Source organism: Micromys minutus (assembly GCF_963924665.1).
Source record: "Micromys minutus genome assembly, chromosome: 25".
Classification (NCBI taxonomy): Eukaryota; Metazoa; Chordata; class Mammalia; order Rodentia; family Muridae; genus Micromys; species Micromys minutus.
In genome coordinates this window covers 23,725,035-23,740,519 of record NC_137960.1, presented here as the reverse complement: position 1 = coordinate 23,740,519, position 15,485 = coordinate 23,725,035, and the positions used below count along the sequence as shown (strand labels likewise).

Genomic DNA, 15,485 nt, shown 5'->3' with positions numbered 1-15,485 from the left:
AGTGGAAGGGTCACTGAGAGCTAGCAGGAACTTCCAGCATTTTCCGGGGCTGTTATTCTAAGCAGCTCTTTATTTATTCAGAGGCTGGGGATGCGGCTTAACAACTGTCAGCTCAATATTTATTACAGGTGCATCAGCCTGTACCGCGGACCCTGTGATGAAGTGACCGCAGGACCCTCTTCCCCCATCTCCTTAGTGTGGCATATACTTGGAAACCTGCAAGGAAAAGCTGAAGGGGCAGGCATACTTTCCTGAAAGACAGCCAAAGACAGCTCTTGGTTGACTTTGGGGGGGAAACTGAGGCATGATCCTACCTCAAGGTCATAGAGCATACTGGTCATTGTAATAAACGAATGCTCCAAAACAGAAAAGATTCCAGTCACATTCAGAAATGCAGTAGCAAACTGCCTGTCAGCCCAGATGATCCTGGTGCTCCAAGGCGCTCGAACTCCCATTGCCTCAGTTTCCCCCTCTGCTTAAGCAGGGTCATGCCACCCACCTCCTACCCTGGTTGCAAGACACCCTGCAATTAGAATTTGCTTATTCATTTCTACGTGGCCGGGATGTGCTGAAGAGAGACTCGGGGTGGGGGCTTATGTCTGTCTAGAGTCACCAAGTGCCTTCCTTAGTAGGTTTCTAACAAAGGCTTCTAAAGAAGGCAGAAGCAACTAATAAATCCTCACCAAGAGTCTCTTCCTAACACACTGAAGACGTGTAAATGACCCAGTGCTTGGCTGGGAGTGCCAACAGGCGGAAGTGGTGGTGACATCATGCACCCATCCGGCTCTCAGCCTTCCAGCATCAGCCTGAGGTCAGCTCACAGAGCCATGGCACCTCCCCCAGCAGCTCCGTGCTGAGCCAAGAGGAGCCTGGCACTGCCAGCGCTGGGGCTGGGCTGCCAGCTCGGATTCCATGAGTCCCTCCTTCCTCACTACCCTCTCTGTGACGGCTCCCCCGCCACCTCAGTTGCATCCCTGAACAGCGTTCCCCGACAAACGTGAGAGTGCTGCTTCTCATAAAACACATGAGCTGTGGTGTGAACTTCTGGTAAATGAAGATTTTATTTAAAGTGCCTGCTATCAGGGGAGAAGAGACAGGTTCCAACACAGCTCAGCTGTCTTGCCAGAAAAATGGAGGTGCTGGGGGTGCTGGGGCCCAGAGCCATCAGTATTTCTGAGGCACTTGGAGAGGGACACCAGGGCTCTGGACAGCACTTTGCCATTTATTTGGGAGACACAGACAGGATACCAGCTTCCTAATAGGGTTTGGCAAGGTTAGCTCACCAGGGAACTGGTTGCTCTGTGGAACAAAAAAAATGCCATAAGGTCACAAGGCATCTTCAGAAAGGCAAAATTGGGGTGGGATACCTAATCCCAGCCTTCTGCCTGCTTTGCACAACAGCACCCAGGTCCACACCTATATAGCCACAGTGGCTGGAGTCTCTGAACAGATCTGTGTGCCCGCTGTTCAGCTATGGCTGGGGAAACACTGGCTAGAATCACAAGGAGCCTTGCAAAGACTCAGTGTCTAAGCCAGGCCTAGATCCTCAGGCCCGGGTGGAGAAAGGCAGGTACTTGGGCAACTTTAGCTGACGCTTCTGTGACATACTTAGCGGGCTAATGTTTACTGAGGCCTACTCAGTGTGGGACACCGGGACGTTCCCAGGGGACACAGCCTTGCCCCTGTGGCATGAGAAGCTAGATAAACTGGAGAACTTCTGTGTTCACGGACATGAGAACTGTGGTAGAAGCTTCCTAAGAAATGACGTCTGAGCTGACACAGGACAAAAAGGTGTCCCCGTCAGGTCAAGCTTGGGGTTCAGTGCTCCACACTAGAACAGATTTCCTCATGTGGAAACAAGGGCTCTTCTCCATAAGCTGTGAAATCCACGATTCTGCCAACACCCCTTACATTCACAGGGCACCCAGAGGGATTCTCGGCCAATGCACATTGACAATTTCTACCCCACAGGAAATTCCACAGGCGCCTGGGCTATGGGGACATTAGAAAGTATTCAATGAAAGGAAGAAAAGGATTTGAGTCTACTAAGCTAACCCTCCACCTAACAGGTAGGGAAACTGAGTCTCAGAGAGAAGTATACTGCTTCAATGTGGCATCTCTGCTTTGAAGGGTGTGGGGACAATGACCCCCATTGTGTCCTAGCTGCCCAATCAAAGTCATCACCGCTAACAACCCCTTACACCAAAACCACACCAAGTCTCTGTAAATAGCCCGTTCTGGCCATGGTACAAGCCTAGGACACACCCAGGGCACTTCCAAGGCTCCCCCCAGTTTGTGGAGGTGAGATGCCCTTTCCTCTCACGATACCAAAACCAAAGCCCAGACAGAACGGTACCAGATAAGGCTATGGTTTGAATCTTGGTGAGATCTAGAACCTCCCTTGTAGGTAGCATTAGTCCCAGCTAATCCACTGCTGAGTTACATCAAGAAAAAAACAGGACATAGTTGGGTTGGAGTGGCTGACCCAAGGAGAGGGCAGATGGGCGTCTTCAGATGTGCCTGCTCAGGAAAATCAGGCTGGGTTATGGGTCAGTCGGTGGACAGACAAGTGAAATTGATTTCTAGCGTGGGGATTGGCTTGTGGAGAGTCGTCCCTGAGTCTACCTTTGGGGTAAGGCATATAAAAACGGTAGGCACAGTGGAATGCACTAGGGAGGCAGAAACAGGCTGATTCCCAGAGCCAGCTGACCTAGAGGTCTACTAAGTGAATTCCACACCAGTTAGAGACCCTGTCTCTCAAAGAGGTGGATGGTCCCCGAGGAATGACGCCCCAAACTGTCCTCTGGCCTCCCGACCACATCAGCTTCACCCACAGAAATACATACATACACAAAGCGTGTGAAGACACGAGCCTCGGGAGGTGTCTAGCAGGATGTCATTGTCACACTGGCTTACTCAACACAGTGCCCTGTGGTGGGACTGCTGTTTACAGACCCTAAAAGATCTGAGGGCAGTTTCTTCTATCCCTAAACACAAGAATTCTCTAGAAAGCCTTGGGAAGGAAGGCTGAGGGAGTGATATGAGAGAGCCCCAGCACACGGGGGGTTTTGCCTGGTTTCTTTTTCTAGCAGCAGCCTGGCAGTAGGCAAGCGCCCTGGTAGGGTAGCCAAGGAGGGAAGCAGAGAGCCTGCCTTACCCCCCTCTGCCAGTGGTCCTCTTAGAAGAGGCAGACTCTTAGCCCTATCCCTTCCTCTGCAAGGCCTCAGGATCCAGGTTAAGGCCTCAGGATCCATCAAGGTGTTATAAACACTCACTGACGGCCAAGAAAGATTCTTTTCCAGTCATTGGCTCTAGTGGACCCTCGCTTGCCAAGGCCCCATATCTCCTGGGTGATGCTGGCACATTCCTGTAGCTACAGTACCCTATGAAACAGGCTTTAAATGGCCAAGGGCTGCCTTGAGGCTGAGCCCCATCATTCCACCTGCCTTTACTCAGACACAGTCACATGGCAGAAAGTCTATCCTCGAGAGGACAACCCCAAGTCCTTCCGTTCAGTCAGCACACATCACACTACAGGATGCTGAGCACCCACCATCTCCCCCCGGCCACTGCACACACACTCACATCCATGTTGCAGTTGTGAACACACATGTGCACACATACACCATACACATGTATACCGTACACACATAAGAAACAAAAAGAACAGCACCGGTCAGTGATCACAAGCATAGCTGTGGACCGCCCTCTCTGACCTCCATAGGAATGATCCAATTCAGCCCTTTGTGGATTGTTTGAAAACAGGCGACGCTAGCCCCACATCTCAGAGGAGGAAACAGGGCAACCGGCAAAACCGTCTGACAACTGAAGGAAGGATCTTAGCTATTCGAGAGCCCCCAAGGAAATGCAATCTTTGAGATGCAGAACCACTTAGAAATGCTTTGCATCTGACCCAAGGTAGGAAGCAGGATGACCCCAGTAACTGGAGAAGGGTGTCTGTCTGTCTGCCTGTCTCTCCCTCTCATACAGCAGTGAGGTGATAAGGTGGTGTTCAGCAGGTATGCAGTCAGCAGGTACCTTTCGTATCTCCTGGAGTTCACAGGGAAGAACCTTTATTATGTATCCTTCCAATCTCCTCTGCTCTGACGCATTCCCCCCCTCCACCGCAAACCATCTTTTCTCTCTCTGTGCAGCCTGCGATTGGCTTGGCCTGTCCGTGGTGGACCAGAAGGGAACAGGCTGCACAGGCCAGCCTGCCCGTTTTCTAAGAACGGATGGCCAGCAGAGGCTTATATAACTTCTACCGGTCATAGCAGATGGTACTCCGGTTCACGTGCCAGCCAAGCCGGAGCTGACGCTAACCTGCCCTGACATGGCACCCGGTCTCCTCTGCTCGTGAGCACAGGGCTCATGCCAGGGCATGGGGGCATGGAGCGGTGTGGAAAGTGGCCCAAACATTCGTCATTCAGTGCTCATGGCCCAGCCAGGGCAGCGAGAAGCCAGGGCCACTCAGTCACCAGCAAGCAGGTTCCAACCATGTAAGAAGGGAACGTGGTGTCCTTCTTGCTGCCCCACTGTTTTGGGCAGTGCAATCTCTGGGCCACAGCCTCTGGGTGTTTCCAAAACAAGGGTCTCTGCAAGTTGCAGAGCTGTTGACTTGCTTGGCTTTGGTTGGCTTGTTTCTTTGTTTCTCTTCCTGGTGGGTTGAATGAGAGTCCCGGAGGGTCAGTTATCCCTGGGACACACAGAGACTTGGCCTTTGAGCCAAAGCTTCCAAACTTCTGGAGATTCTTCTGATAATACAGGCTCCCCCACTGATAACCTCTGGGATCTATCTACAAATGACTCCATGCGCCAACTAGAGCCCTATCCAAGATGGCTCCAAGAACCCCCCTAGAATGATCCCTCCCATCTTAGGTCTAGTGTAACCTGTCAAGCAGCACTTCTTAGGAAGAAGAAAGGTGAGCAAGGAGTTATGGGTAGGCTCTCTGGCTCTCTCCCTTCAATGGCCCTGTCTCTCCCACTCCACATTCCCATTCAACAACTCTCAGGCCAATCACTGGGAGACAGGAGAGAGTCCCAGACTTAGGGAACTGCACCTAGAGATGGAACTAGGACTTGAACCTGTGTTTTCTGATTCTTTCTGATTCCACGGTGAACCCTGCTTATTTGATTAGAGGAGAGAGAAAGAGAGAGAGAGAGAGAGAGAGAGAGAGAGAGAGAGAGAGAGAGAGAGAGAGACAGAGACAGAGAGAGACAGAGAGGGAGAAAGAGAAGGGAGGGACTGACCAGAGAGGAAGGGAAGAGGAGAGGGAGAAGAGGAGGGAGGGAAGACCAGACCAAGTCAGATTGGCAAGTCAGGAAATGTGAGGCCAGATGAAATTTGCAGCAGGGGTCAATGTGTCCAGCAGCCCTGGCTGTTTAAGCTGCCAGACAGGAGTTCAGATCAGCCTGTGACTCCTGGCAAGGGCCAGTGGGTACCCAGCTGTGAGGCTGGTAGCTAAGCCAGCCATCTTGCTGCCTCAGCCAAGGGCCTGGGGATATTTACCTCTTAGGAATGCTCTTGAATATGAGTGCGGGATGCACCATGGGTGGCCCTGAGCAGCCTGACCCTGCAATCCTCATGAGGCCTACTTATGCCAAGAAGCTAGGGGCAGTTGCTGTGGAGGGCTGGGCCTGGACTCAGCCCCTGGCCCTGCGCCTCCCCGCACGCTGCTTAGTCTGCACCTGCTGCAGGGCGAGGAGCCAATGGTCATGCAAGGGCCACTCTGTGCAGCTCCAAGCAGTGATCAATGGGCTTGGGCGTGCAAATCGGATAGAGCATTATTTTTGAGATGCAGTGGTGGCCCGGAACCGGCAACGTGCACCAAGCTGGCTTTGAATTTACGACACTGACACTCCTGCCTCTGCTTCCCGAGTCCTGGGATCACAGGTGTGTGTCACCATGCCTGACCAAATGCAAACGATTTACAGCCTAGTGTGTGTCTGCTACTCACACAGCAGGGACCAGGACGCCTAGACGAGAAAAACTTCATTAAATCCTCGTGGCTTTATTAGATTTAGGGAACAAATTCTTTCTCACCCAAGGACCCTGACCACCTAGTACTTAGCACTTACTGTGCCTGCTTTGGTAAGTGCTTAGTGAGAAGAGACTCAGACAAGGCAGGGGGGGAGGCGTGATGAGCAGAGGGCTGGACACCTCCCACTCTCCGGTTACTCAGCCAGGCAGACAGGCACCGGTCGGAGCTCCCTCCTGGCCAGTGGCGCCTGCACGTAGTTCCTCTCCGTCTCACTTTGCAGCCTCCTTGCATCTGACACTGCTGGTCCTAGGACATATCAGGCTCCCCCATTACCCCTGATCACACAGTGACAGCCCCGTTCCCATTGCTATCTCCTGGTCATTTCAACCCATCCCCCACGACAAAGAAAAGGGACATAGGTGGCCCTGTGACACCTCTCGTCAGTTCTGGCTCTGCCTTTGCTCTTCCGTGTTACAAAAATGACTTGTAGGGGACTTGGAACAACTTCCCTGGCATTTCTGATTCAACTTCTTATAAGCTCTGCATCTCTCGCGAGGTGCTGAGGCCCCGGAGTTGACAGCCCGGCGCCTGATAGCATTACCAGCTGGTTTGCTTCAGCTCCATCTCTTGACGCCAGTAATGCCTCCGGGCGCCACACGGGGCCTCTGGGGAACTAGTGGGTGATCAGAGCTGGAGATGCCTCTGAGCTACCAGGCAACAGGGTGGCCACCAGAAGCAGAAAAGCCGGCCTCTTTCCTGCCACCCTGTCCCCCAGCTCTTCCCGCAAGAAGGACGCTACCAGAGGCTCTGACCCTTGTTCTCCCACAGAATCACACAGTGGAGCAGGGCCCATCCCCCCACCAGGGCCCATCAGCCCAAAAGAGTGGTAGGGAAAGGCAAAAAGAGGCAAAGAAATTCAGAGGACCCCAACTGGTGTCAGATTCTGTCACATGGCTCACCAGGAAACTAAGACACCAAGAGGCTGAGCTACCTGGCCCAAGAACTGAATCAAATTATATCCTTTAGGCTCTAAAGCCAGGGGCTCTATGCTCAATGCTGGACAGAGACTGCAGGCTACAGAAGTCATCAATCTACAGGGACGGTGGATGTCTCTTCCTCCAGGCATCCCCTCCACCCCATGGGTCAAACTGCTGATCCTTCAAGGGGTACTCAAGACCCGCCCTTCTCTCCTCCCGGAAGCCTTTCTTGACCCCAGACCCCCAACACACACTTCCTGTTGTTTCTAATCCTGATGGTAATGATGACAGAGAAAATGTGATCTGTACCGAGTATAGGGCTGGTCTGGGGTTCCTGTGACCAATGTGTGCTAGGAATCCTCACTTCTACCCTGAAACCAGCTTCCCTTACTCCTATAAGTGAATAGAACGGAGCCAGAGTCAGGCTGTCTGTCCTGTTAGATCCACTGTAGACCCCTTAAGTCTTGGCGGATTCCTTCCTTCCTCCCTCCCTTCCTTCAGTCTCCTGAAGTACCCGGGGCTCTCGGTCTTTGAGGCAAGAGATGCTTATGGAGCAGGGAAAGTGAACTTAAGTCCTAGAAGGTAATTTATAGACAGGCGAGCACAGAGAGAAAAAGACACAGAGACAGACACAGAGACCCAGGGCTGCATAATGCACACATGGGCATCCCTGTCAATAAATCGACTTTCCGGATGGGCCTCTATAAACACAAATGAAGTGAAGTGGTTCTGGGTCGTTGGTAGCTCTGTCTGCTGCTAACTGCTAGCTAGAAAACCCCAAGTCCTTAAAGATCTACCTTCTACCTCTTCTAGACTCCAAACACAGAAGGGAGAGCAGTCTACGCTGACCCAGAGAGGAAAAGATCACCCAGGTCATATAGCAGAGGAACAAACAGTTAAGACCCCGTCTCAAGTTCAAGGCAGGGAGGGGCTAGGCCTCCAAGCCCTGAGGCTCCCTGCCTTCTCCAGACCCCCTTCTTTTTCTGAGCATGCTAACAGTGTGAGCAGCCACTACTTACTGGGCACCCCCACCCCCCATAATTCTTCCTTACTTTGAGTACCCCAGCTCATGACCTGAAAACAATTCTATGAGGACATTACAACCCCTATCTCACGGACAAGGGAACTGAGGCACAGCCGTTTAGTGAGCCAGTAAATGACATTGGGGGGTAGGTGGGGGGAGGCAGGGAGGACTATGTTAGCTTTCTCAGATCCCAACTGGCCATGTCAGGCCTCCTACCTGGCAGCTAAGGCCCCTGAAGAGAAGGTATCAGAGAAGGTATATGAAGACTGGGAGGCTGGAGAGATGGCTCAGTGGTTAAAGAGCACTGTCTGCTCTTCCAGAGTTCAATTCCCAGCAACCACATGGTGGCTCACAATCATCTGTAACTAAATCTGATGCCCTCTTCTGGTGTGTCTGAAAACAGCTACAGTGTATTCATATAAACAAAATAAATCTTTAAAAAGAAGAAGAAGGAGGAGAAGGAGGAGGAGGAAGAGGAAGAGGAAGAAGAAAGAGAAGGAGAAGGAGGAGGAGGAGGAATAATAATAATAAGAAGAAGAAGAAGAAGAAGAAGAACCACAACAACAATGACTGGGGTTGGGGCTGAGGACAGCAGGAGGGGAACTCACCCCAAATGCCCCAACATGATTCCACCCCTACTTGCTAGGCTCCACCCATTTCTAAGAGACACAGAGAAACAGAAATGAAAGAAACCTTTTCATCTCAATCCCCTACTCCAGGGTCTACCTAGAGCCAGAGGCAGGGGGAGGGGCATCCTCGAGGCACACACAACCCTCAGACCTGGATGGGAGGAAGGGACTGGTGGAGCTCCCAGTCATCACCACCTCTGGGAAGCCCCTAGGCTTTTGGGATTTTTCTTCAGTGCTCTCCTCTGTTGCCTTCCTGCAGCATCCAAGACTTTAAGAGTCATTTCCGCATTTTTGGAACGGATGTCAGGGTGCCCTATAGACTGTGTGACCTCTCTGGGAGCCAGGGTTAGGGCCCCTGTGACTGATCTGGGCCAGGTCTGCCTGTTCAGTTTTCCAGGAGTGCATCCACCTCCGAAACAAGGTTCTCACAGACACAATGAGTCCCATACAGAAAAGGGCTTTGCAAACTATAGAGTGCTATGCACGTGAGCTGGGGTGAGTCTCCTCAAACATCATCTCATTTGAGATTAGAATGTCGAGGTCCTCAGCGTGGGCACAAACAGGAAGGGCAGGGTGCCCTCCTTCGACCAAGGCAGCAGTGGGAGAATGAGAGAAGCCTCCTTATGCTCGCTCAGTACAGTTGGCTCAGGTGTGCCTGGGTGTGTGCCTATGTCCAAGCCCAGCCATACCTTCCAAGATGCAGAGATCCCTCCTGCAAGCTCTGCAAGCCCCTTCTACAGAAAACTCCAGAGACCTCCCTGAGAGAGACAGGCTGCAGGAGCCAGTCAGGTGGAGGGGTAAGCCCTTCACATCATCCCCAGTAACCCCTCACAACCGTGTTCTGGCTGACCTGGGGTTAGAGGAGGAGGAGCACAGAATTCTAGTCTCAGCTCCCTGGCCTACCTATGAGTAACCTTTCCTGGTCCCTCTAGGGCACAAGACTTCACCCTCAGCTTCCGGGTCCCAGCCTTCCCTGGGAAGGTGCTCCAGTCTTCCCAACAACAGGTTCTGTCACTTACGCCAGACCTAGCACAGGCACTGCAAGCTAGCTGGAGGGCTTCTCTAGCCCTGCACGGCAAATGGCAGGTCCTGTCCTGAAGAGGAATCCCCAGCAAGATACACTGAACGGAGCTTCCCAGGCCTTTCATGATTCATTACACACACCTATGTATACCCAAACAAAACGCACCACACCTATATGACATTGCACACCCCCACATGCTCAAACATCCATAGTCACACACACGCCACACCCTCCTATACAAAAGGTGGAAACCACAGCACACTCTGGTCCTCCTGCACACTTCACCTCCACACACACACACACACACACACACACACACACACACACACCCCACATCTAAGAGTGAAATAACCTCCCCCCACCCCTCCCCGAACACTATTCCACCTGCCACCTTCCCACTGCACATTCTCACAAACACTCCTCAGCGCACAATCTCACACCCACAGGTCCGCCTTGCTGGAGCCTGGGAAGTTGTGATGTGCTGGGGGCACCTTGGGGGAAATGTAAAAGAGGGGCGTCAGAAAGGAATGGGACATGGTGCCCAATGGTTAGGCGGCACCGTCGAGCTCCTAGGAATGGGTAGACTCACTTCGATTAAGATTAGGTGAGGAGACAGGAGCGAGGGGACAAAAGGAGCAGGAGGGCTTTGGTGGAGAGTAGTTCCTACTTGGGGACACCAGGTGACTGTACAGAATCCAACTCCCAAGCTCCGGAGATGCTAATCAGGCAGCTTTGTAGAGAAGGGGGGAAAACAGGAGCTCCTAGCTGCCCGGAGCTTTGCGAGGGAAACCGACACAAAAGGAGGGAGGGGTAGACAGCTGATTTATGCCTGCACTTCAGCAAATGTTTTCCCTGCCATTAGCCTCGGGAAGCCTAGGAGCCAGAGGAAGGCGCGTGGGGGGTGGGGACCTGTGGCTTAGGGAGCTCGGTCTGGGCTTGTCTGCCCGCGGGCTGCAGCGGAGTTCCGTTCCGATCCACAGCCTCCAGATCCGACGATCCTGGTTTGGCTTGTCAACGAACTCCCTAGGAACAGCCGGCAGTCGGCTTCAGAGTGCCAGTCCCAAAAGGTTATAGGAGGGGCTCACTTGTTGCCCTAGGTCGCCAAAAGGGCCCAGGTACCGGGTAGTGGGGAGGTGGGGGGAGGAGCCCTCCCCCTACTTTCCGACCCCCGGCGCCGTGCCGTACTGGATCCAAAAGGGCAGGAGGTGGCGCTCCAGCCCAGATTTCAGGACCCAGCCAATCCGGAGGGGAGCAGGGTTCTCGGTGCCTTCGGACTCGAGCTTTTTTTTTTTTTCCCCTGAATGATTCTCATTATGGTATTCTAAATTTCCTTTAAAAGGGGGAGGGGAGGGAGCACAGCCCGCACTTGTTTGGGTTCATTCTGCCTTCACAGCTTTAATGACTCCATTTGTGGAAGCTGTTTAGGAAGCTGGTGGAGAGGCGGAGAAGGATGCCAGTGGAGAAGCCAGCTCAGGCCTGGCAGCAGCCTCTCCCTCCCCCCTGGAGGCCATCTGCCTAAGCAGCAGTTTCTCTGGGCCCATGGCCACCAGCCTCAACTCGCAGCCCAGTATCCAGCTCCTTTCCCCTTTCCTGCAGACCCGAGCTTCCATTTTCCTCCTTGCTACCTAAAACCCTATTCCGGAGCCTCAGGATGGTACTGTGGCCAGCCAGACCCGGAGAGGATTAAGTAGTGTTCACTCAGGATCACCAACCTTGCCGCCCAAGCAACTAGGATGAAAGAGATACAGCCCACCCTGCTGTCCCCCAAAGTTCAGGGCAGCCCATAGCCACTCTAGACATCGGGGTGACTCGGGAAAAGGATGTTGGAGATCCCAAACCTCATACTATCCCAAGAATGAGGTCATGGTGCCTTTCACCTAAGGATTGCAGAAACAAACCAGCAAATAGCTGGGTTCCCAACTCTACAAATGAATGTGACCCTGTTGTAAAGGGACTCACTCCATAGGCTAAGGAGCTTAGCCGATGACCTAGGTTTTGCTACAGCCAATGCTGGATGTTAGATGTTTGTGAGCATCTACCTGGTCTTAAGGACTCTATGCCCAGCCCTTGGTCCGGCTGTGTTCTGTTGAGCAGGATTGGTGCTCCCCAATCAATCTTTCCTCCTCATCCCTGCTTCAAGTCCCATGACATCCAACTGCCAAAGGGATTCTACCTTTAAGTGCCCTACTTAGGTGGCACCTCAGGTTCACTCAGCATCTTGATCCCGGGGAGGCTGTCCGATCTTCAGGTGAGGAATGAAGGAGGCTAAAACAATAGCTGAGGCAGGCCCTTGAGTCCCAGTTCGAATCCCGTCTCTGCTGAGCTCTACTGTGGCCTTGGGCAACTCCAAACACTTTTCCCAAAGCTCCAGCGGTTAAAAACAGGGGAGTCGTTAGGTCCTATGGAATTCCCCACTGTGCAGGGGGAGGGGACGGGCCAGAGCAGAGATTCCAGGAGAAATTCCTCTCCCGCACAAGCTCTTCCACTTTCATGAGAAAGCCCATTAAGACTCTTGAATTTCCATTTGTTTAAGCGAGGTGGGTGCTCGCTTCAGTGCCGAGGGGGCTGAGGGTTAAGGCACCAACCAAAGCCACACCAGCCGCACCAGCTCAGACACTAGGAAAACTCCCACTTTTAATTGCAGCTTTAAAAGACCGACCAAGAGCGGCTCAACCGTCCCAGCCAGAGAGGCCTTGGAAAGAGCTTTGTGAGTGGGGTGGGGTAGAAGAAAGCTCCCAGAGCCACCCAGTGCCTTTGAAGTGGCCTCTCCCAGCCAGCCACTTGCTGGCCGGTGTCTTCCTAAGGGTCTGCGGTTCTAGGGGGTCTGGTTTTGATTCTTCCATTATCAAACTTTAAAAAGAAAAAGAAAAAAAGATCTCAGCACTGTCAAGGAGTTGACTACCAGATTCTCAGGAGAAAGGGGGGAAGCATCTCTACTTTGTTTGGAGCCTTCCTAGTAGTCTCTCCTGCCTCTGCAACAGATCTCAGCACAGCCAGGTGGAAGGGTACAGAAGGACAGTCCCCCCTACTCCCCTACCCCCACAGTCAAAGTTGGCTTAGATAACATAAAGGAGCCCAGCATCCTACTCAGAAATCAGTGTGAAGAAGACAAGATGGAGGGAAAGACTGAGCTCTGCCCTCAATTTTTCCCATCAGTGAAATGGGATCAGGAGGGAGTCACTGGTAAAACCCAAAGAGCATTCTGGTAGAAAAATGCTCCACGTCTATGGCATGGGGGAGACCAGTCTGTGTGGGAGGAAGAGTCACGCTCTCCCTCCAGAAGGTAAGTTCCTAAAGGGCAGCATATTCTGGGCAAAGGAAGGCTGCAGGCAGACCCCAGCCGCTGGCCCCGCTCCAGACTAGTGGGCAGGAGGTGTCCCCGCCGTGCTATGTAATGAACACAATTCCAACACGGTTTCTGCTCACTGGTGAGAAATCAAAGCTGGGTATTAGAGGCCATTTCTGACTGGGCACTGTTCATGCCCAAATCCATCAAAGCCCTGGGCCTGGGGTTTCTTCCGGGGTAGATGGGGGCTGAATGCTTTGTTAAGCAGAAAATGCAGGCCATCTCTAGCATTCCTGGCCTAGCCCACCCACCCAGAGGACTCCGGGCCCAGCAGTCCCATTTTTCTCCAAATGGAGCCCCACCCCCAGTAACTGTGGTATCTATTCCTGACCCCACTACCCTGCTGATAAATATGAAATAAAAAAAAAAAAAAAAAAAAAAAAAAAAAAAAAAAAAAAAAACAAGAAACGTTTCCCAAGATGCAACCTGGCCCACGTGCTATTTCCAGAGACTTCACTCTACCTTCCAGTCACCCCCCTCCCACCACACTCTTAAACAGAAACTAACACCCAATCCGGCCCCTCCCACATCTAAGTGCACTCTTTAAAAAAAAGAACGAGGCTGGTTATTTAGCGTGCCTCCTCCCCTTCCCCATCATTACCTTCCAACTTCAAAACACTGCTTTAAATACCCGAGTCTGCCCAAATCATAATTAACTTGGATCAAATGATTGAGTGTTGTAACTTTACAGCACAAAGCTTGGAGAGAAATAAAAAGCGCGGGGTGAAGGGGGGGTGCTAAAAGCAAGGCGCGGGCCGTGGGAATCGTTCATTCCAGAGGAGGGACCTTTAGCTCTTGAAGAGGTGGGGAGGAGGGGAGAGCGGATGCCACCATCACGGAGGATGGTGGGGGGGTGGGGAGAGTTGCGTCAACTTAAGCACTTTCTGCTAGTTCCCTTTCCCCATCCTCAGGGAGGTCTTTGTATGGGGTGGCCCTTCAGCCCCCACATCGGCTCCGGGAATTGATTCACCCTAACGGCAGTTCCCCTGTTTGGGTACCAGAGAGGTTGGTGCGAGTGTATAGTTTTCCTTCCAAGGAAGACGCAGCCCACTTTGCAACGCCTAGCCGAGCTACTACAGAGCCAGCAAGACACTTCCACGTTGGTGGTGAGAGAGGAGAATTGGGTACTTTATAAAGTTAGGAGTCTGCCAAACCCTCCTAAGAGCATCTTTACTAGGTCCAGGGGCGGTTCAGAGGCGAACTCACCTGGTCTAATCCCCGGAAAGTGAGAATGCCAATAACCTATTTAAAATAGGCAAAGTCGACAGGGGACACATTACGCTCCTCCACTCTGCCAACACTCACCCCAAAACAATCCACCAACCACAAAATCTTTCCATACCCGCCAGGACCCACCTCCGGAGATCAGGGTGTACAGTACTCGGCCCCTCCCCATTCAATAGCTAAAGCCTTTAGGCCTCCGCTCCCCAAAGGCTGGGGGGTGGGGGAGAAGTAGCTCTTCTAGGGTTCCGCAGTCTCCGGCTCCCTCTCCGTCACCCGCAGAATGCTGCCCGTGCAGCCCGCGGGAGCGTGTACTCAGACTTAAGTTGCAGGCGTTCCGCAGAGAACACACCCCGGGCCCTGGCAGCGACAGTTTTTCAGTGGCAAGCAGGGGTCACTTGGAAGTGAATCAGACCCCATTCCATGGGAAGCAACTATCCCTTGGAGGCAGGATCAGGGAGCTTCCAGCTTACGTGGCACCCAAGGTGGCCACGCGTCGCCCCCTCTCTGGGGCACCGAAGCTGCCTTTTAACTTGGGCGCGTCCATTGCGTTCTCGGAGCGCAGAGACTCCGCCAAGAACCACCCGAACTTGCAGTTGGAGGCTGGGACACGTCAGTACCACATCCCCCGTCCCACTCCCTCTCGTTCCTACCTGCTAGGCTCGGTGTCGGATCCCAGAAGAGCAGCAGCGCCAGAAGCAGCGCGCTCCGCACCCCGCTCCGGGCCCTCATGCTCCTGTCGCCCGGCCCGGGCGCCTCTCCCTCGGGGTTCTTTCCCGGTCCCCAGCCTCGCCGCCTTCGCCTTCGCCTCGCTGTCCTCGCAGGCGCCCGGCAGCGCCAGCCCGTGCCCTCCGTGGGCGCAGCGGCAACCACTCAGCTCCGGGAGGCAGCCCGGTGGCTCGGAGCGCTCCGGGAGTCGGACGCCGCTGGGGATCCCGGCTCTGGTGCGCCCCTTTCCGCGCTCTCCTGCTGCGAGCGCAGTCCGCGCCCAGCTCCGAAGTTGTGCGATCCCAGTGGAGTGCGCTCAGCGGCGCTCGCAGCGGCCGCGCCGCGAAGTCTGACCGAGTGGGGTGTGCGCTCCCCTCCGCGCCCTATCGCTCCCCGCCGCTCGGCTCTCACGCCCGCCCGGCCGCCAGCCACAATGCCCAGCGCCGCCGCGCGCTCTCCTTAGAGTCAGCGGGCCGGGGCGGGGCTTCACGCGATAGGAGGCGGGGCCTGGAGGACGGGGGCGGAGCCGCGGGGCCCAGCGAGGGGGGTACCCTACCGCTGTGTAGGCGCGGCCG

General features: G+C 53.7%; 1 protein-coding gene across 1 annotated transcript in view; it reads right to left on the bottom strand.

Annotated features, from left to right (window-relative positions):
• Positions 1–15,243, bottom strand: part of UNC5B (unc-5 netrin receptor B) — a 64,019-nt gene extending 48,776 nt beyond the window's left edge. Inside the window, exon 1 of the mRNA XM_080938033.1 lies at positions 14,856–15,243. Within this exon, the coding sequence (XP_080794159.1) occupies positions 14,856–14,934 (79 nt within the window). The 5' untranslated portion in view covers positions 14,935–15,243. The remainder of the gene's footprint in view (positions 1–14,855) is intronic.
• Positions 15,244–15,485: the final 242 nt, after the last annotated feature.